Genomic DNA, 20,832 nt, shown 5'->3' with positions numbered 1-20,832 from the left:
TAAGAATTAGGCTCCTTTTAAGTATAGATTGTTTCAATTTTTTGGATTTGTGTTCCCAGTGCAGTGACTGGCACACAGTAGATGCTTAATAAATGCTTGCCAATTGAGTGATTGAAAGCACATTTATTTACAAGAACAGTGATTTGCCAAAGGACAACTTTCCTCCACAGATCTTGAGTATACTGGGCATGGTATACGTGGGTATACCACACAGAGGTGGAAACATCCTGGGAAGAATTCAAAGAGCACTGCTGAGACTAGAGCCCAGGTCCTGAGAAGACCTCCATTGGGCCCAAGAAATGGGATTCTCCTGGGCAGGCTCAACCATCTTCACCTTTCAAAGCTTTCAAGCTCTGCTTATCCTTAGGATGCTATTTGCTGGACACTCTCATGGCAGTGTCTCAAGTGTCAGCCTCCTAAGGAGAAGTTTCACGTCTTCACCTCACTCATGGCCTCCATAAGCCGAGCACTATTTGTCACAGCTGTTGTCAAAAAAATGAATCTATACCCTGAGGAGACAAAAACAGGAGGGAAATGCTTGCACCTAGTCAGTGGTGCTGACAGGCTGGTACAGAAGCCATTCAGCTTCAAAGATGTGGATCAGATAGTGGACAATTTATTTTCCAACATATAACAAATAAGATGTTTTGGTACAGGGATACAGCAATCCATCCTTAATTACACCCCACTCTTGCTGAAACAGGTCTTCCTGATGTACCTCATTAAAGGAAATAATCTTGCTCTTCCTCAGTTCTTTTCTTTATAACTCCCTGGCTTCAAATGATACTATTGTACTCAAGATTATTGGTAGGAATATTTTTTTAATTATCTGACTTTTCTCAACTATTGTTCAAATTTGTTTTTATTTCAAGAAGTCTCTTACCTCTTTCTCTGCCCAAGAACCGGAGGGCTGATATCTCAGAGAAGGTGCATCCACCCAGAAAAACCACAAGAACAAGACGCAGAGAGTCACTAGGAGCATTTTCTTCAGGTATCATGTCTATAAGACAAAGCAGCTCAGTCTCAATGTTTTATTATGTCCCAGTCCCTTACACTTATGACTTTTATCTCTAATCAGTCTGCCTTCTACTTCTAAGTTCTCCTTACCTGTGACTGCAAATTCATTGCTGTTGAGTAACCGAACAACTTCCTCAAGGCCCAGCCAACCTCTTCGCTCTAATACCTAGTGAGATTTGAGGTTGGATTTCAGTTAATAGGATGAAGAAATCTCACCTTCAAGGCTTTTGTGTCTCTGCTAGGAACCAATTGATCAGTATGGAGCTTGAAAGGAACAAAGAGCAAGAGGGATCAGAAATGGCCTTAAGATCAAAATACAGAAAGTTAGAAAGGATATGGTCTCACCTGTTCAATGATGCGGCAGCTGAGTGGTATGTAGGCTCCGCTGAAGACATATGCCATGTCCCGTGGCACTTTCAAGTCATACTCACTGTCCCCACGAGGAATCTACACTGGGCATGTAGTGGCACATCAGGCAAGTGATAAATCAGCCCATGCCTCCCCCAGCCAGTTTGGGGACCCCAGGAAAAGGCATTTATTCTGAATTTCCATGAGGGCCATATCATTAACCAAAGATAGAAATAGAGCAATATTCTGAAGAAAACCCATAATCTAGGGTTAGTCAGTTTCTAAAATTTAGTGCATAGCCTTAACTATGCCTAGGCCAGGACTAGCTAAAAACTACACTGTATCCATTATTGGAATTTAGCAAAGACTGTCTATTGATTAGTCCTTGACTTTGTTACAGACAATATTATTTTCCTTCCTCACTTGTATCCATATCACAACCACAGGGTCTCACAGAAGTAGTAATGATGACATGTTTGGAATTGAATAGTTGCTTGAGATGATGATCCTAAAGCTAGAAGAGAACCCAAAGGTCATTGAGTTCAACACCCTCATTTTACAGATGAGCAAACTAAGGCTCAGTCACACAGTGTCAGAGTGGGATATGATGTCAGACCTTTTAACTCCAGAGTGAGCTCTCTATCATACCACACTGACTGTATGAGTATAGTCTTTACCTTTGTGCTTACTAGGAAAAGGATTCCTCAGCAAAATTCAACCTCCCCAGGAGAATTTAAGTAGAAAGGGGAATATGTATTAACATTAGCCAGCAGTGCTATAGAATACCTGCTGGGTACCCCTCCTCTTTAAAATGTATTTGCTCTTAACCAGTAGAGAAGACAAAATCAAGACATATTGATTCAGTGACTAAATAACAGACTAACTGGAGGTTTAGCATTATAAATGCTTTTTTTCTTCTAGGTCCATCCCTTTCTTGATCAATAATCTTGAATGAATCATTTAAAGTTTTTTGTGCATCTTATTCATTATTTTATCCTTAAAGTTAAGCTAAAAATAAAGCTATAACACAGGGAGATATAATAAAAAAGACTGAAAATATCTAATTAAATGAAAAATGCTCTAGAGCAGTACTTCCTAATTGCACTAAAGCAATTTATATCAATTCACAAAACTTTTCAACCAAAACATCTTTCTTCCTAAAACCTATAAACACAAACCTTCCCAACAAGAAGCTTTTCCTACCTTTTCCCTTTATTCCCAGTCTTCCCACTAAGTAATAAAACCTGCTTCTTACCCCATTGTGTGCCCTACTTCACATACTAGCTCTTTATTATTCTGAGCTGTAGAAGATTGAAAGAATTTAGATTTTACTAATACACAGATGTGCTAGAGACACAGCTTTATAGGTTTGTTCCTCCCTACCACCCAAGAATCCAAACCCAATTGACATACCAAGCCCAACTTTTTGCTGATGCCACGAAAATTGCTTCTCTTAGCCAAAGAACTGAAAGCATCAGTGAGTTTTCCTGGAAAAGAAAAATAAGCTAAATCCCATCCATTGTTCCCAGATTAGGAACATGTCATGGATAATTCTAACCACAAGGATGTTATATTAAACTCAAGAGCTGAAGCAACTGTTTCTCCCCAGAAAGCAGAACTGGTTACTTCTCAAGGAGCCCTTGTAGCTCACAAGGAAGAAATGATAAAGAAACCAGAGTCCCAGAAATTAGAGACTCAGAATCCCTCTAGTCCAATATTTACTTGAACAGATAAAAATTCTAGCACGCATGGCCTCTGCTTGAAGGTCTCCAGAGAAGGGGAACCCACTCCCTCCCAAAGCTGCCAAATGATATTTGTGGATAGCTTTAATTTTGTGGAGGCTTCTTCTTAAAACCAAATCCAAACTTGCCTTTGTGAATTCTTCCCTAAAACTTCTTCTTTTGCCCTTTGAGACCATAAAGAATAAGTCTAATTCCTCTTTTAGTGAATAGTTATTACAGTACCCCTTAGAAATCTCTTCTCCAAAATAAATATCCAAATTTCATTCAACTAATTCTCACATGGTATAAACTTGAGGCCCTTTCCAGGTACTCTCTTGCTTATCAATATTCTTTCTAAAATATGGTACTTAGAACTACACACAATACTCAAAATGGTCTGATCAGGGCAAAAGACAAAGGGATTTACATTTTCCTGGATATGAGACGTCCTTTCTACCTCTTTCCCCAATTCTCTCTTTGTATACAGTAGCTGCTTTCCACTAAGCAATCACAATGAGATGAGGCCTACCAAAGCCAGGGGTGATAGGAAAGCCTTGGGACGACTAAGTGGATGATTACTCATTGAGTAGCCATGGATCCAATACTTTTTCTTCCTCCACTACAATACTCCTATCAACACTCAGACTGGATAGCCTGCTCTGGTATGCTAAAAAGTGAAGAAACCAAATAGTCAGATAGTACTCACCTGCAGCTTTATCAGTCACCAATTTGCTCACTTTATTCTCTACTGCAGTAAGAGTATCTCCTGGAACCTGTTCTGTTAGCAGCCCTGTTCGACGCAGATTAGAGAAGGTCAGCAGGTGCTCAGACCCATAGCTCTGGAAGAAATGGAATTCAACCAGTATTTATTGAAAGGATTTATTTGTAGGCACAACGAATAACTTCTCTGCACTTTGTTATCTGTGCCCAGATATAGCTTAGGCACTATAAAGGAAATGTGACATAATACCTGCCCTCAAGGAGCTTTTTTTTTTTTTTCAAGGAGCTTTTCAGAGATGTGATTTCCACTTATAAAAACAAAAAAGATACAAAATAGGAAGTAAGAAAGTGAATATAATCAGGTGTCAAGTGCATAGCATAAGAACTATGAATGGTGAGAAAGGAAGAAGCAAAGATTAGCCAAGAATTAGAATTACCACAGAAGTCTATGAATCAAGTAGAACTTGAAGGAAACTCCTATTACCACCTTACTAAAGTCAGGAAGTGCTGGAGTCTCCAAAGATTAAGAAATCTATAATGGGTCGGACAGAGTAGGCTCTCTCAGCATTGGATACAAATTATGAGTTACATTATATGAACAGAAATGCCTAGTATGATGAGTCTTGAGTCACTTAAAAGGCCATTGCTATAAATTCATTTCAGATTCATTAGACAATGAGAACTAGACCGGGAAATGATTATAGAGAACAAGATTAAAGAAGGGAATAAAAAGGGGTCCTTTCAACTAACTTTCTCCAAAGTGCAATTCTTCCCTCCCCCAGTCTCTCAAATTTCTATTCTAATCCTCACCTGAAGATACTGGGTTTTCAGAGAGCGGTAATCTTTGGGCACCAAACCTATGGATGAAGAAGATAGTGTAAATTAGTTAAACTGGTTTCAACAAAATATCCTGCAATACATAGTCTATGATTTGATCTTAAGCCAAAAAAAAAAATTCAATATATCATCATTAATACTGTTTTGCACTCATAAGTTATTAAGTAATTTTCAAATCTATGATTGCCTGACTAATCCTTTCTTCTGAAGGATGAAGTATATCTTCTATGAGATCAAAGAAAGCAGCCTGCATGCAGAATATTAACTATAAAGGAAATGAACAAGTAGGAGTAAAACCAATGAGGGTAGAATAGATAGTGTTAGACTTGAAATCAGAAGGACTTGGACTTAAATCCAGCCAGCCACAAGATAGAACCTAGACAAATCATGTAAGTTTTCTATATCTCAGTTTGCACCCTCTGAGGAAGTTTCTCTAGAAAGCCACTAAGGTCTCCTCTAGCTCTAATCCAAAGGTCTTACAATTATTAGGGTAGGAATTGGGGAGGGGGTGAGGAGAAGAAAGGGAAGAGGTCAAGGAGAGAAGAAGCTTAAGAATTTCCTCCTTCATTTAACATATACTTTAACATATTTAACATATATTGAACTACCTGCCATCTAGGGGAGGGAGTAGGGGGAGAGAGGAAAAGATGGAACAAAAGACTTTGCAAAGGTCAAATCATGTATATGTTTTGTAAATAAAAAGCTATAATAATAATAATTTTAAAAAAGAATTTCCTCCTTCAAAAATCTATAAGAAAGAGATTTATAACCATCTGTCTAACTTGATTTAGGTGCACTCTTGCTTCAGACAAATGACCTCCTGATAGCCATCCCTGACTTTATGATTAATAACAAACTACACAAAAATGTGTCTTGAAAAGCACTGTAAAAATTTAAGAGATTAGGATCATTTGATTATGATCTCCAAATGCCTAGCCCATAGAAGGCAATAAACAAGTCATTATTTGTTGAATTAGATTGAAAGGGCTTTCTTGTTTGTTTGGGTTTTTTTTTTTTTTTTTTTAAGCATTTAATAATATTTTATTACATGTAAAGATAGTTTTCTATGTTCCTTTTTGTAAAATTTTTGAGTTCCAAATTTTCTCTCTCCCTCCCTTACCTCCCTCATCTTCAAAACACCAGGCAATCTGATGTAAGCTCGCACATACGCGCGTACACACACACACACACAAACAATCATTTTGAACATATTTTCATATTAGTCAGATTATAAAAGAAAAATCAGAACAAAAGGGAAAAAACCATGAGAAAGATAAAGCAGACAAACAAGAAAAAAAGGTGAAAAATAGTATGCTTTGATCTGCATTCAGTCACCATAGTTCTCTTTCTGAATGTGGATGGCAATTTATTTTTTTTAAATAGCAGCTTTTTTATTTTTCAAAATATATGCAAAGATAAGTGTTCAACATTCACCCTTACAAAACACTGTGTTCCATATTTTTCTTCTTCCCTTTCCTCTCCCCCTTCCCCTAAACAGCAAGTAATCCAAGCTAGGTTAAACTAAATATATTTCCACATTTATCATATAATGCTTTCTTAAGGAGAGAATGATCAGTTGTTTTCAACTTTATATGGAGGGAAGAGGAAATGAGATTCAAATGCAGGAAAAGTGACTTACAGTAAATATGATAAGGAAATTACTACTGATAAAGAACATTAGAACAAATTATCATGAAAGGCTGTGGAATGTCCTCTTTTCAAAATTCTTATGAAATACATCAGTTTTCTCACTTTTACTGAGACAGAGGGAGGGAGGGGAAAATTTGGAAAAATGAATACAAGGGATAATGTAAAAAAAAATTACCCATGCATATGTACTGTCAAAAAATTATAATTATAAAATTAATAAAAAAGATAATCTTTCTAAAAAAAAAAAAAACTTTTACTGAGACATATTTTTCTATAAAACCTTGCTGGAAGTGAGGATGGAGACAAGATGATTGCTAGAATTTCCATTACAGACATGCAATTTACTATTATCTTTCCAGTGGCTGTAATCTGGGGCAAAAGAACTAGGATCCAATGATCCTAAAAGTTCTATTCACTGTCAGGATTTTGCATTTTCAAGTAAAGTATTAACTGCAATTATAGACCAATGTTCTGTTTTTCCATACATTCTCCATAAATCCAGGGATGAATAGGAAAAGAAGGGAGACCAATCATGTCTGAAGAAGGAAAGATAACAGATTCATAGCCTAAGAGCTCATTTGGAAATGAGTCAATTGTAAAAGTCTTAGAGGAAGTTCTCTAGTAGCAAATGAGATGGATTTCTTCTGGAAAATTTATTAAGACATTGCTAAGAGTTATATAAGATGTGAAGGTACAGGTAGATACATTGAGATTTTTGCTAGTGCTATAAGAGACACATCAGAGCCAGAGATCACATATCAATGAATTATGGTTCTACTGTCAGCCTGATGTTTTGTATTTTATTTCCCAGGGTATTAATATATATCTTCAAAAAAATCTTTTACTGACCTATTATTTGATTCCTGGGATTACTTACCATTCTCAGTGATGGAAAGGAGACACATGAGACGGAGACTTTCAATAGGTGATACCTGCAAGGCAAGACAAGCGATCAATAAGAATTTAAATCCCATAACTTAAATGCTTTTCTCCATTCCTTTTTGCCTATGGCAAATTATGCTTCTAAAAGAACAAGTCTTGCTGCTTTGCCTCCTGGACTCACCTGGCGGTCAATGTGCTCCTCAATATAGCTTGTGCTCTCACGGATGTTGAACCCTTCTAGCAGTGCTAGGAGGAATTGGAGAATATTACTTTGGGTTTAGGGAAACTGTGCCTGTTATACTTGCAGGATACCCTCTGTGACTGCTCAATGCTGAGAAGAGTCAACTCAGACAAAAGAGTTCACAGGGCTTGTAGCAGGGGTCAATGCCAGCATCAGCTAGAAAGAGGTGTAACAAAAGAACAAGAGACTCCAGAGAGGGTAGTAGGTTATGGAAAACATATTAGACTGGCAAAAATATTAAAGTCACCATGTTCAGTCTTGATCAGCTCCTGGAAATCTTGTTTGGTTTTCTTCTTCATGATAGACTCACAGGCTCCAATATCTAGAAATGGGACAAACTGGAAGTTAGATCATCCCTAAAATCAGAATAATACCTTCCTTTCTACTTAGAAGGGCACAATTCTATGAGACAGCATTTGAAACTACTTTTTTCTTTAGTGCAAATAAATCCCTCAATTCCTCTCCCCTGAGAGTTTTTCGGTATTCATATTCTTGAAAGAACCAAGTACCTGGTTCCATGCAGCCCTCCCTCCATCTGGGACCTACGTAAACTCAGCAGTCGGTGCTCTTGCTTTAGCCCCTTGAGCTCCTGGGAGACAAAGTTCTTCATCTGCTTGATATCCATGCTACGCCGGCGCTGGGGAGAGGAGCTCAAGTCAGTGACAATTCTCTGGTACTCTGTGGTAAATAGGGCAACTCCTATACTCCCATTTCCTCCACTTTAAAATCATAGCATGTAATTATACACTATTTCAAAGTCTGATTCTTTTTGTATAGCAAAACAACTGTTTGGACATGTATACATATATTGTATTTAATTTATACTTTAACATATTTAACATGTATTCGTCAACCTGCCATCTGAGGGGGGAGGGGAAAAATTGGAACAAAAGGTTTGGCAAATGTCAATGCTGTAAAATTACCCATGCATATATATGGTAAATAAAAATAATAATTAATTAAAAAAATTTAAAAATAAATTTAAAAAGATCATAGCATCACAGAATGTGAGAATTTTGAAACAATTTAATTATTATTTAGTTCAACTTCTTCATTAACAAATAAGGAAACTTAAGCACAGAGAATGACTACCTACAATCTCTTAGTAGCAACACTAACATTAGAACCTAGGGCTTTTAATTGCTGGGTCAGTAATCTTTCCATTATGTTATAATGCTTGCAGGGAAGATGGTGGGTTCATATAATATCACTAATGAAAAGTAAATGAAGTAGCTTTTGAGGGTGACTTTTGGGAGGGATTAGAGACCTAGTGGATTGGGGCCTCACATCATACTGTGCCTGCAGGTTCCGGGCCTTCTGACTCAAGAAGCCAAAGACATTGGAGAAATGCTCATTACGAATCTCATTAAACACCTGTGGAAACACCAGAACTAGGTCAGGACTGCAGAACTATATCCTTCAATTTTCCTATTTCTCCAATTTGATCAAGGTCATAAAGCCCCACTCAAATATGCTCATCTTATTCAATGGAAAAATGCAGAGAGATCACATGGTATCTAACAGGTATTTATTGAATATCTACTATGTTTTAGTTACCAACACTGTGATAATGCCTTTTTGATATGGACTAGCCCACCATCCCAGAGCTTTTGAATTCAAGCAGTGTCCCAGTTTCCCAAGAACCACACTCTAACCTTATCCTGGGCATTAAGCAGGACTTTGAGGCTCTTGTCAGAGGATGTGACATCTGGACCAAAGTCAACACTCCCTATGGAAGTAAAAGGGAAGGTCACCAGTACCTCCATTGACTTTGAAATCACCTTGTGTCAAAGGACTTACTTGTACAAAGGTTATTTATTGCAACTCTTTTTGTGTTGGTCAAGAATTGGAAATCAAGAGGATGTCTTATCAGTTGGGGAATGATTGAACATACTCATCATTTTAATACTATTGTGGTATAAGAAATGACAAGTATGATGATTTCAGAAAAAACTTAAAAGATTTACATGAACTGATGCAAAGTGAAGTGAGCAGAATCAGAAGAACACTGCATATGATAACAGCAATATTTTATAAAGATCAACCAAATGACTTATCATTCTCAGAAATACAATGATCTAAAGGACTAATGATGAAAAATGCTATCTACCGGCAAAGAAAGAACTGGAAATGCCAAATTGAAGCATACTATTTTCACTCTCTTTTTTTTTTTTTTTTTTTTTTTTTTTTTTGGGCAGAGAAGGAAGGTTCAAGTTTTCTTCCACAAAATGATGAATATGGAAATGTTTTACATGATTGCAAATGAATTACCTACATAAGATTGCTCACCACGTCATAGAGAGAGGAAAGGAAGAAGAGAGAGAATTTGGAATTCAAAATCATTTTTTAAAAAAGTTAAAATTTATTATTACATATAATTGAGGGAAAAAAAATAATTATTTTAAAAATCACTTTTCTGCTCTAATTCCTCATTGAAACAAGGATAACCAGAGATGTTACTTAGTATTGTACTAAAAACTAGGAGTTGTTGAAAGCTCCTGAAATTTTCCAGAAATCAAAGAATGTAGAAGTTCCTGGTAGATTGACTTTTTCATCCTCTTTAGGAAGCGGGGAGGGCAATTAACACTTACCACACTTGATTCGGAAGGTGTCATCCACCAGCCCCTCATATACTACTTGGGAGCAGAGTGCTGTCACAAAGTCTACATCTGAAAGCAAAATCCATGAAGGAGAGGGGTTTTTCAGAAAGTACTCTTCCACAATGATTTCTTAAAGTCACTGTTTCAATACCAAATCAACACCAAGTTTCTTTGCTTGACCAAGTACTCAATATTCCTACCCAAATCTGAGATTCACATGGCTAATTCTGATTTTGCTATTCCCTTCTTCCACAGTTTCACATCTTTGATTGAAAAAAGAGGGCAAACTGAGTACCTACCTCTATCCAGAAGAAAAATGTGCCCAATTTCTGGTTTCCGGCCTTTTACCTCACCTTCCTCTTCCTCTTCCAGTTCCCTCCACATCTCGTACACCATCTATTCAAAGTCCAAGATGTTTTCAGACTTATGTTCATGCTACCAACCCCTAATGCAGTGACTTGAATCAGGGTCCAAAAGACCTATGGCTTAGTCCCTTGTGGAGATCTTGAAGTCCCGGAAATAAGAGCTCATACTATTAATCCATTCCATCTCCTTCTATGCTGTATAACACCATGCTCCATATATTATAAATGGAGGACAACATAATAATGATGAACCATAGACAGATATGTAACCCAGATGGTCTCGCAACTGCCAACCTCTGGCTTAGCATATAAGTCAGTTCTCATCTCTGAGAAGTGCTTCAGAGCACAGAGTGAAAGTTAAGACATAACAGAAGTCCTGAATGACCAACAATGGACACAGAACCAATGAAGATAAAGAGTAAAAGAAGAATGAGGAAAGAAGGGCTCTCACCTTGGCACATCGGCCAATTCCATAGCAGTTTGCAAAAGGTCCATAGAGATTGCTGAGAAGGTGCAGGGCTTGGGCCACAGTATTAATCCAACGCTGGTTTCCCTCCTACAAGGGACACATGAATCATAAGGGTAAATGGAGTGATTTCTTTGGCTCAGGATCTAGTTCTGTAATACGTCATTATTACTTGAGAGATTGTTAGCCTTGATATATCCCTATTCAACAAAATAAAGCCTAGATAAACATTGGGAAAAAACCTAACAGATTGGTTCTTAGACAAAGTTCAAATATCTAATCTGTGGTGATATTCTTCAATAATAGATTATGGGCAAAAATTAGACCAAAAAAAAAAAATATCTTGGTTCTGTTGCCTTAGGTCTTGTACCCTATACCCCAGGATCTGCATTTACCAGGAAGTAGTCTCTGAAGAATTCAGGCAGTTCCATGCTGAGGAGATCCACATCAAGAGGCAGCAAGGAGAAGGCCCACTCATCACAGCTCACATCTGTGGGTATGGATAACAGCAGCCAGCTATAGAGAGGGACAATACTGGCAACAGCAGTCTTTAAGCCACTCATGATAGCTCACTTCTCAAAAGGCTTAAAGTTCTCAAAGCATTTTTGTCTGAATAACACTGTGAAGCAGGTAGAAATGAATTACCATTCTCATTTAACAGATGAAGGAACTGAGGCACAGAGATGGCTTTCCCAGAGTCACTTAATTAAGGAACATTGGACCTGGGAACTGAACCCAAATTTCCCAACTCTGAAATTGGTGCTAATCTAGCAGGTCTCAAACTTTTTAGTCTCAGGACCCCTTTATACTCTTAAAAGTTAAGGATCTCAAAGAGCTTTTATTTATGAGGGTTATTATATCTATCAATATTTATCATATCCAAAATTAAAACTTTAATTTTTATATTAATAATTTTATTTTCAAAACAAAAAAAAAAATTAGAGAAATGTGGCACTCCTACACCTTTTTGCAAATCTCTTTAATATCTACTTTAACACAGCTAAATTCTTATATCTGCTTCTGCCTTCAATCTGTCGTGATATGTTATTTTGGTTGAAGTACAAGAAGAAATCTAGCCTCACACAGATATGTATGTAGTTGAAAAAAAGATAAATAAATTTGGTTTTATTATGAAAATAATTTTGACCTCCCTAATCCCCTGAAAGGGCCTTAGGGACTTCTGGAGTCCGTGGACCATACTTTGAGAATTGCTGATCCAGTCCAACCTCTTTACTTTAAAGAAAAAGGAACCAAAACCCAAAGAAATCAGGCTACTTGTCTAAGAGCCCAAGCTAGTAAGTAAATGAGCCAGAATTTAAACTCATATTCTCTCAAAGTCCAGTGTTCTCTTCACTTTCTCCATGCTTTCTCTCTGCTACACAATGCTGTTCCTACTTCTCTGTGATTCTCTATCCCCTCAGCCCATTGGCAACAGAGCAGAGATAGTGTTTATGACAGACATGCTTGGCCAACAGCTTTTTCTTATTTTCTATTCCTTCATGAGTAACTTCTATCATCTCTCACCTCCATAAATTCCCTCTTCCTCAAGTACCATCTCACATGCATAGAACTGAAAAAGAAAGAAAAACCAGGTTAATCTCCCCACATTGTCTTCTATTCTCATTTTTCTCTATAAACTTAAGAGGTAACATAGTTTAGTGGAATGAAAGTTGGATCCCACTTCAGATCCGATTGGCTTGTTTAGTAATACTTTTTAGATGAGATGGTAATGTAGGGAGATAGCTGCTGTTCCCATATCTCTTTCTAGCCCCAATCTTACCTCTTCCTTTTGCTTGTGGTCTCTATACTGAATCTATACTCACCTTCTGTGGGCTAAAGATCACTTTGTATCTTCGAGTTCGACCAGCCATTTTGTCAGTATTGACAAGGTCTATAAAGAGAAGGGAGCCATAGTCTTTATCAACAGTATTTAGTTTAGGAAAAATGGTAATGGCAGGTAGAATGGACCAGAGGCAGGGAGGTCAGCTTTCTTCTAGCCATTATCAACTAAATCACATCTCTTCCCAACAAACGTCCCTTAGTACCAAGGTCAACCAATCTTATTCACCACCAGTTTAATCTTAGCAACCCACTTTATACTCACTTGCAATGTATCGCATGTTCCTGATTCGGGGCCGGACAAGGAAGCATAACCTGAGGAGAAACAAAGATACAAGAGAAGGAATATCAATGACAAAATTAGGAAATTTGTAAAAAAAAAACTAATTAGTGTCTTTACTCTTGAACTATTTGGTCCATCCTAAGATGATTTACTATCATGATATTGGTAATTTTCCAGCTGTCCTAGCACTTCATAATCCACTGTCCAATGAAAGCCTATACTTCATTAAAAAAGTTATTTACTAGTGCCCTTGTACCATACTAGACACCCTGGATGAGACAAGAAATGTATGAGGCAATTTATAACTGAATGCCAAATGAGAGTCATAAACAAGTGCTACTGTTTTCATGGACAAAAGAGACTACTGGGGACCTGAGCTAAATCTCAGAGAGTTGGTAAGATCTAGAGATAGAGAGGAATAAAAATGGTATTTAAGCAATGGAGAGGGATAAACAAAGGCTGAGGCAGAGATAACATGGCATTTTTGGTGAACAATGACAAAATCTGACTGAAATAGGAGGGTGTAGAGGGGAACAGTAGAAAATAGAATTGGAAAAATAGATTAAGCCTCTGAATTTTAATTAGTAGGTAATAGGAAATCTTAACAGTTTTGAACAGATCAATGACATGGTGAAAGTTACATTTTAGGAAATACAGATAGGAACTATGCCCAAAGGGCTATAAAACTGTGCATGCCTTTTGACCCAGCAGTGTCATTACAGGGTCTGTGTCCCAAGGAAATCATAAAGGAGGGAAAAGGGCCCACATGTACAAAAATGTAGCAGCTCTTTTTGTGGTAGCAAAGAAGTGGAAAAGGAGTGGATGCCCAAATTTGGGGAATGGTTGAACAAGTTGTGGTTTATGAAGGTAATGGAATATGACTGTTCTATTAAAAAATGATGAACAAGATGATTTTAGAAAGGCCTGAAAAAATTTACAGGAACTGATACTAAGTGAAACAAGCAGAACCTGGAATACATCATATACAATAATAGCAAGAATATGCTATGATCAACTTTTCTGAAAGGCTTGGTTATTCTCAGTGGTTCAATGATCCAAAGCAATCTCAGACTTTGTACAGAAATGCCATCTGCATCCAGAAAAAGAACTAAGGAGACTGAATGTAAATCAACACATACTATGTTCACTTCTTTTTTGTTTGTTTTTTTTCTCTCCCAAGGTTTTTCCCTTTTGCTCAGATTTTTCCCTCCCAAAATGATTCATAAAGTGTGTATTAAAAATAAATTTAGTACAATTAAAAAACCCACAAATCTAATTTCCTAAGAATATTGTTGGAAGAAAAACAAGAATCAAATATGTATTGAAGGATTTTTTATAACGTGAAAAATTTATATGTAACTCATGTGTTTAGCAGTTGAGGGATAGTGGAATGTAAAATTGTGATAAAGAAATGTAATATTATTATAACATAAAAATGAAAATAAAAACATATAGATAATTAGGGTAATCTGGATAAGCAAGTTAAAAGGCTATAGTAATAATTTAGGCATGAAATGATGCAGGATTAGCCATATAGAAGAAACAGGACAGTATAGAATCTTAGAATTGATGATTATTGGGGTTATACATAAAATATTACTCTTGGTGTTGGTGCTGATTTCTAAATCAAATGAACATTTCCAGGGATTACCTCCAGTTGAGGTCAATTAAAGTTGAAATTCACTGGATGGTGAAACTTACTGTTCACTGGTACTAAAGACAGGTTTGTTCTCCACCTTATACAGTTTGTCCACTTCATGTTGCTATAGAAAGGATCAGATGAGAGAACTCATATAAAAAAACTTTGAAAAGTATATAAGGTCATAAAAATATAAGGTCTTATTGTACAAAAAAACAAAAAAAAACAAAAAACAAAAAAACCTTTCAGATATTGGTAACAAAATTTTACACTGTACTAAGTATTCATTAGCTAATATATTAAATTCAGCCATAGTGATGTACTATAGTATAAATACATCATTTAAAGGAAAAGAGAAAAGGCTAATTATGAAAGAACCCAAAGAAAATGTGTACCTTGAGTATAGAAACATTGGCGATTCTATCCAAAGGGCTCATCAGATCTGCCTCAATAAATAAGTCCTTCTTCCCAGGAAGCTGAATTGGAAACAAATATTAATGAGTCTTTCAGGAGATCAGTGAGTTTATGATACATTTATTTAATACAAAGTCCTGTGCTAGGCCCTGAAAATATGACAAAAACAAAAAGTTCCAAATGATGAGTAATTTACATTTTATTGGGAGAAAGAATATGTTTAAAACAAAAAAAGATATATAATAACTTAAGGAGAGTCAGGACTTTCCTCATCCTATGGCACTTAAGTTGAGAAAGCAAAGGATTATTAAGAGGCAGAGATTATTATAAACATTATGGATTATAAGCATAAAGACAGAAACACAATGTCAAATTACAGAGCAGTTACTAAGTCAATTTGGGTCTAATGGAGAGCTCTTCAAAGAGAATAATGAGGTAAACATAGAAAGGTTGAGGGAATTCAGATTGCAACAGCCATTAACATCGCAAGGATATTATTCTGCTCGGGAGCACACTGAACCAGTGGTCAGACTTCTCAGCTCTGCTCTCCTAATGCGCGTCCTACTCTATCAGTAGGGGGTCCTTACGATGACAAGCACCGAATTTTTCTTCCACCTCCCCCCCCACCCCCTCACCCCCCCCTCCCGTCATATTTCCTTTGTACTGGGATACCCTTCTCCTCCTCAGCTACTAAAACCTAACCAGACCTTCTGGGCCCACTCTGACCTGAAGCACTGCTTCCTCCTTAAACTCCCACGACGTGGGTTCGGAGGACTGGTGGGGCACTGATGGAGATCCCTACGCCGCAGTTCTTTGGTTACACATCTCAGTACCACGCCCCGGCCCCCCAAGGGAATAAGAGCACCTGGGAGGCAGGCATAGTTTCCGCGTCACCCACCGTGGGTACTTCAGACTTGTGACTCTTCCCTCGCCTGACACGGGGGGGGTGAGGGGGCAATTACGGTTAAGGAGTCAGAGGTGAACGTGTGGTTCTTATTTCTGTAAGCTCGCTCCAGAGCCCTGGGTGCCCCTTCCCCACTCTGCGCCTGCCAACTGAAGGGCACGAGCAGGGAGGCAAGTAGCTGCGCACTGACCTGCTCCAGCAGGTAGATGAGCTGGTCCCGGGCCAGTCTCTTGAGCATGGAGAAGTCGGGCAGCTCAGGGGCATCAGGCCGATGCGGAAAAGCCATGGCGGGGCTGTGGTGCGGACACCAGCGGAGGCCGCCGGGAAGGAGGGCCGGGCCGCAGCCTCAGACCCTGGGGCAGATTCTCCCCAAAAGGGCTACCGGCCTCCGCCCCAAGCCCCTCCTCGCCACGCCCGGTCTCGAAAAGGCCCCACTCTGGATAAGCCCCAGCGCCTTCGCTCTGAAACCGCTCAGTTTATTCAAGGGCAGTCTCGAAAGCCTCCGCCCCCTCACTGGAAGGAGCTGATTACCTGACCCAGTGCAAGACAGCTTTCACCCAGAATCAATCGCACTGGCAGAATGGAATCAGCAGGCCCATTTCCGGGACACACCGGAAGTTCCCGTCACCTAGCAACCCCATCGCATCCGGAAAGGAAAGGATAACTAGCAAGAGGCGAGTAGTGGTAGCAAGAGTGGGCGGTGACGTCAGAGGGGACGCTCAGCCTGCGGGACTCGAGGTCAGAAAGATCAGGAAGTATTAGACTTCCTCGCATCCCTTGGGAACGAAAGCTTCCGCGCTGCTGAGGGGCGGGGGGAATCTCAGACTACTCCAAGAGCTTCGACGAGTCCACTGGTCGCTCGTCCGGCAGCGTCCCTTCCATACTGACTGGCGCAGTCCATCTGCCTTATGGAAGATTAGCCCTGCGTATTGTGAGGGTCCCTAAGCCCCTCCCCCGTCCTTGTTCCCGGAGGCTGCCTAGATCTCAGCCTTTTCTTTTAATGCTGAAGCATCCCCAGACCTGGAAAGCTGTGAGTGCTGGGAGAGTACTTGGGAATATATGTAGTTTAACATCTACCTCTTCCTCAGTGTACTCGGTATGCAGCAGTTCACCTAGAGCTCAGCTACTTTTTCCTGTGGAAACCACTTGGCCATTAACTTTTGGAGGGCAGACTTTTCCTCATCCTGTTCTCTCTTCCCAGCATAGTAGGTCCTAATTAATTGTTGACTGGTTCAGTGAAAAAACAAACATTAGGGGCTATCCTTTCTAGCAGGTCATAGGGATATGAACAGCTTTGAGGTAAACAGTTTCAGTTTGTCAGCAGGTCCAAAAACAGTCAAAACTATACAGAACACTGAAAAGCTGTTACCTAGACCAGATATAAAGTTAATTTAATTCTCTAAATGCTAACCATTCTATGATTATCAAATTTAAGATTGCCATCAAAGTTCAAGAGCTGGAAAGTGATTTAAAGTTAATTTTGTCCATTTACCTCATTTTAAAACAGATGAAGAAAGAGACATTAAGTGGCTGGCTTAAACTTTATATGATAGGCACCAGAGTCAAAGTTCAGATAAAGGTATTCCAACTACAAACTCAGGACTTCTTCCTCTATTCCATTTTCCCTGTCAATGAACAGGAACAATTATACATATTTCTGCAGGCCTTTTTTATTTTCATTGAATTTATAAAATAAAACAAATCAGTGTTTTTATGTCTTCACTATGATCAGTAAACCCAATTCAGAAAGAAGTTCAAGGACTCAGAGAAGTAGCCTCCATGGTCATTGTGTATTACAGGTTACAACAGGAATAGAAAACATTCTAATTTTTACAAATCAGTGTTTTACTCAGGTAGCTGGAAGAAAACCGGAGTCCTTCCTTGTTTGTAATCTTCTGTTAAAGGAATTAGTATGCCTTGGGGACTTCAATATCAGCACAAAAACAAATTTCAGAATTGATTTTTGAATCCTCTTCTTGATCTAAGTTAGGCTGAAATTTTGATCACATTTCTAGTTTCCCCCTGCTGCTCACAATGACAGTCCTCGTTCTTGGAACAGTTTCTGCAGTGCACTTTCCATCTGTGGGCTGGTGCCCTGAAGGCCTTTTACCACTTGTGCTGCCCACTCAAAGTACTCCTGAACTCTCTGCTCAGACCATCCTGTAAGGTGACAGAGAGAGTTGTTTTCATGACCACAAGTAATCAATTAACACGTAGCTTTGCATCAGACTCCATCAGTCCGTGAAAGGGTTAATGTACTGTTCTGGCGTGAAATAACAATGGAAAAACCTGAGATTCTTATTAAAAATAAACATTTCCTCTTGGAATGACTTCTTTTGGATGAAAGTCCAAGATAAATGATAAAAGGTCAAAAGGGACAAAGTACATTGTATTAAGTGAAAGCTTGAAATGTCAAAGAAACTAATCTTTTTTCCTTTGGCAAGTGACTAATGTCTATATCCACAGAAGAGACCTCCCCCTCCTCCTCTAAACCACAACTCTGCTAATAGTGGAAAGGATGGTTACATATGTGTATCTATACCGTCACAGCCCCGAAGGTATGAATACCTTTGGGAGTTCGACGGTTCAAGTCCCGAAGGTTGTACAGCTTGTCTGCAAGTTTCACCAACTTGGCAGCCCGGCTGCTCTGCGAGGCATTCTCCACCTGCAGTCTTTTTCGCTCCAACTTGGGCAGCTCCTTGTTATCTGTCACTTCATCTACTATGCGCCTCACCTCCGCCCCAAAATGTTCTTCCACTTCTTCCAAGGTGGTGTTTGTATCTTCCACAGTATCGTGAAGCAAGGCAGCCTGGGAAGGCACACAACACACGCGGCTGGGCTAAGGAGCAGCTTCCGCTTCTGCCGGAAAGGTCCTCCCCGGAGCCGGGGGTCCCGGGGCGGGGGAGCGTCCACCCTTCCCCTCCCCCTAGCCCGAGGCAAGGCCCTGGTTACCTGCAGCACCGCGATGTCCGTAATCCCCGCCTCATAGGTTAAGATACGAGCCACACCTGCAGGGCAGAGCAGAGCAGAACACAGAGATTAGGCGGGGGCTGGGCGGCCCCCCAGCGGCCGCCCTGACCAGGGACCCACCGATGGGGTGATTGATGTATGGGGTCTCCTCTGGGTCCTTCCGCCGCTGAGTGCTGTGCTTCCTGGCGGCGAAGTCGGCCGCTTCCAGAAGCAGCGCTGCGTCCGAGCTCATCGCGGCGGCTTGTGCCAGGGAGGGCGCGCAGAAGACGGCCTTGACGCCTGGGGCCGGGCACAGCGCCCCCTGCGCCCCCGGAGGCCCGCCCCAACTGGCTTTGTGGGATCCCAAAGGCTATCTCCGGGACTTCCATCCAGCACCCTCCTGGGGAGGCAAGTCTGGCTGGGCAGTGGAGAAACATCGAGACTTGGGGACATAAGAGACCAGGAGGGCGGAATTAGTGGGGAATGGGCATTATCATAGGTGTAAGAAGTCAAATTGTAGTTTCCACACTTGCACATTTTCAGTCTCATAGCTTCCCTTTCCCTCGGCAGAAAAGCATGTAATAAACTGTTTTAGGGTCAGTGTATCCAGGCTGAAAAGAATTAAAGAATGTCAATAGAATTGCAGGTGCTGGTTGAATGTACTGGTTTATGCTCTGGTTGAATAAGTTTAATAAGCCTCATGTATCTTAGCTTCTCCTTCCTGGAGGAGGGGCTAGCTGCTGGTTTTTGAACATATGATATGGCAGGTGAGGAGGGACCATGGAAACATATCAGAGTGTACGTAGTGGGAGTATCAGGAAATACTAGATTTTGGAAGGATCTCCTCCTGAGGAGGCAGGGTGAGATTATGGAGTATAACTGCGGGCTGTGCCTCTCAAAAGGGTATGGCCCCTGCTTCCTGCAAGAAATGTAAAACCTTTGCCATTTGAAATAGTGTTGTTTTAGACTTCTTCACTATTTGGCCCTTCCTTCTTCCATTGCTACCTATACAAACCACTAAAACTGGTTTGGATCCTTGTAGAAATTCCACAGAGGACTACAGCTGAGTTTATACTCTCCACTTTCCCACAGAATGAAAATCTCTCCAAGACTACTCAAAACTGCTGGATCTCCCCTTCGTCTATAGTTGCCCAGCTATCTCCTCACAGATCTGAGCTAGTCTTTTGCTCTCCCTCCACTGAGTGTGTATTGTATGTAAAGGTCTAGACTAGGCCAGTGATGAGAAGATAAAAAAAGACAGTCCCAAACCGAAATGTTGAATGAAGTCTTAGAGGGAATCCCATATCACCCTCCACTCTTCACAACACATTGTATAGAAGTGTTTCCCATCTTTTCTTGCTTCATTCTGCATTACTATAAATTGGATGATAGGTGGTTGTGATAAAAACTTTAGGAGTCAGGAAGAACTAAAATTGAGCCCTGTCTCTTGACATGCCACAACTTCTGAACCTCAGTTTCTTCATCTATAAAATAGGGATATTGCAATTTACTTCACAAGGTAATTGTGGGAATCAAATGAAATAAGTGCTTGGCAAACCTTAAAGTGGTAGATATATATTGCATTGGCTTTGTGGGATTTTGGCATGATGCTGAGAACCACACACTCAAGCATTATGCCTAACCTTCAAAGGCTAGGCAAGGTTTTCTAGTTCTAGAAGATCCTACAAAGTTGGACTGATGGTCTTAATGACTGGCAGCCTAGTTAAGTTTAGAGAAGTTTAACATCTAATCACAGGGCAATGAATTATTCATAACTCATAGAAACTGAGATAGGCATTGCTAAATAAAATACTGAGATTTTGAAATACTTTTTTTTTTTCCCCTGAGGCTGGGGTTAAGTGACTTGCCCAGGGTCACACAGCTAGGAAGTGTTAAGTATTTGAGACCAGATTTGAACTCCGGTCCTCCTGAATTCAGGGCTGGTGCTCTACCCACT

The 20,832-nt window shown here is 39.7% G+C and overlaps 2 protein-coding genes across 6 annotated transcripts; both read right to left on the bottom strand.

Moving 5' to 3' along the window:
• Positions 1-108: 108 nt before the first annotated feature.
• VPS33B (VPS33B late endosome and lysosome associated) lies at positions 109-17,546 on the bottom strand. 5 transcript variants are annotated; one of them, XR_012487021.1, is made up of 23 exons: positions 16,117-16,803; positions 15,004-15,084; positions 14,671-14,732; positions 12,952-13,001; positions 12,671-12,738; positions 12,372-12,417; positions 11,243-11,337; positions 10,833-10,937; positions 10,316-10,412; positions 10,008-10,085; positions 9,072-9,145; positions 8,704-8,790; positions 7,963-8,053; positions 7,664-7,738; positions 7,357-7,421; positions 7,171-7,225; positions 4,617-4,663; positions 3,793-3,925; positions 2,779-2,852; positions 1,363-1,469; positions 1,108-1,183; positions 884-1,000; positions 109-509 (listed from the first exon to the last, which is right to left on the bottom strand). XR_012487021.1 is itself a non-coding variant. In XM_074295184.1 (23 exons), the coding sequence occupies exons 2-23, from the start codon at positions 15,043-15,045 to the stop codon at positions 430-432; spliced, it is 1,719 nt and encodes a 572-aa protein (XP_074151285.1). In that variant the 5' UTR covers positions 15,046-15,084; positions 17,419-17,546; the 3' UTR covers positions 109-429. The 5 variants fall into 5 exon arrangements, 4 of the variants coding, with proteins under 4 accessions (XP_074151285.1, XP_074151284.1, XP_074151287.1 ...); XM_074295184.1 differs by lacking the exon at positions 16,117-16,803 and adding an exon at positions 17,419-17,546 and having other exon boundaries at positions 1,363-1,464; XM_074295183.1 differs by having other exon boundaries at positions 1,363-1,464; positions 16,117-16,796.
• Positions 17,547-17,574: 28 nt separating this feature from the next.
• HDDC3 (HD domain containing 3) lies at positions 17,575-19,763 on the bottom strand. The gene is made up of 4 exons (XM_074295189.1): positions 19,017-19,763; positions 18,879-18,934; positions 18,495-18,735; positions 17,575-18,086 (listed from the first exon to the last, which is right to left on the bottom strand). The coding sequence occupies exons 1-4, from the start codon at positions 19,126-19,128 to the stop codon at positions 17,956-17,958; spliced, it is 540 nt and encodes a 179-aa protein (XP_074151290.1). The 5' UTR covers positions 19,129-19,763; the 3' UTR covers positions 17,575-17,955.
• Between the last annotated feature and the right edge of the window lie 1,069 nt (positions 19,764-20,832).

Source organism: Sminthopsis crassicaudata, chromosome 2, assembly GCF_048593235.1.
Source record: "Sminthopsis crassicaudata isolate SCR6 chromosome 2, ASM4859323v1, whole genome shotgun sequence".
Classification (NCBI taxonomy): domain Eukaryota; kingdom Metazoa; phylum Chordata; class Mammalia; order Dasyuromorphia; family Dasyuridae; genus Sminthopsis; species Sminthopsis crassicaudata.
The sequence above is the reverse complement of the archived record's forward strand: the minus strand, read 5'-3'. Positions and strand labels throughout refer to the sequence as shown.

Excerpts from the sequence above, each read along its gene's own strand:
- VPS33B (XM_074295183.1), bottom strand. The coding sequence starts at position 16,212 with ATGGCTTTTCCGCATCGGCCTGATGCCCCTGAGCTGCCCGACTTCTCC. Across the intron at positions 14,733-15,003 it reads CCAATGTTTCTATACTCAAG|CAACATGAAGTGGACAAACT; the intron begins GTACACATTTTC and ends TCCTTTCTATAG. Across the intron at positions 8,054-8,703 it reads ACCTGCAGGCACAGTATGAT|CGCCGGCGTAGCATGGATAT; the intron begins GTGAGGCCCCAA and ends TCCTCTCCCCAG.
- HDDC3 (XM_074295189.1), bottom strand. The coding sequence starts at position 19,128 with ATGAGCTCGGACGCAGCGCTGCTTCTGGAAGCGGCCGACTTCGCCGCC. Across the intron at positions 18,736-18,878 it reads CGGACATCGCGGTGCTGCAG|GCTGCCTTGCTTCACGATAC; the intron begins GTAACCAGGGCC and ends GTGCCTTCCCAG. Across the intron at positions 18,087-18,494 it reads GAACCGTCGAACTCCCAAAG|GATGGTCTGAGCAGAGAGTT; the intron begins GTATTCATACCT and ends GTCACCTTACAG.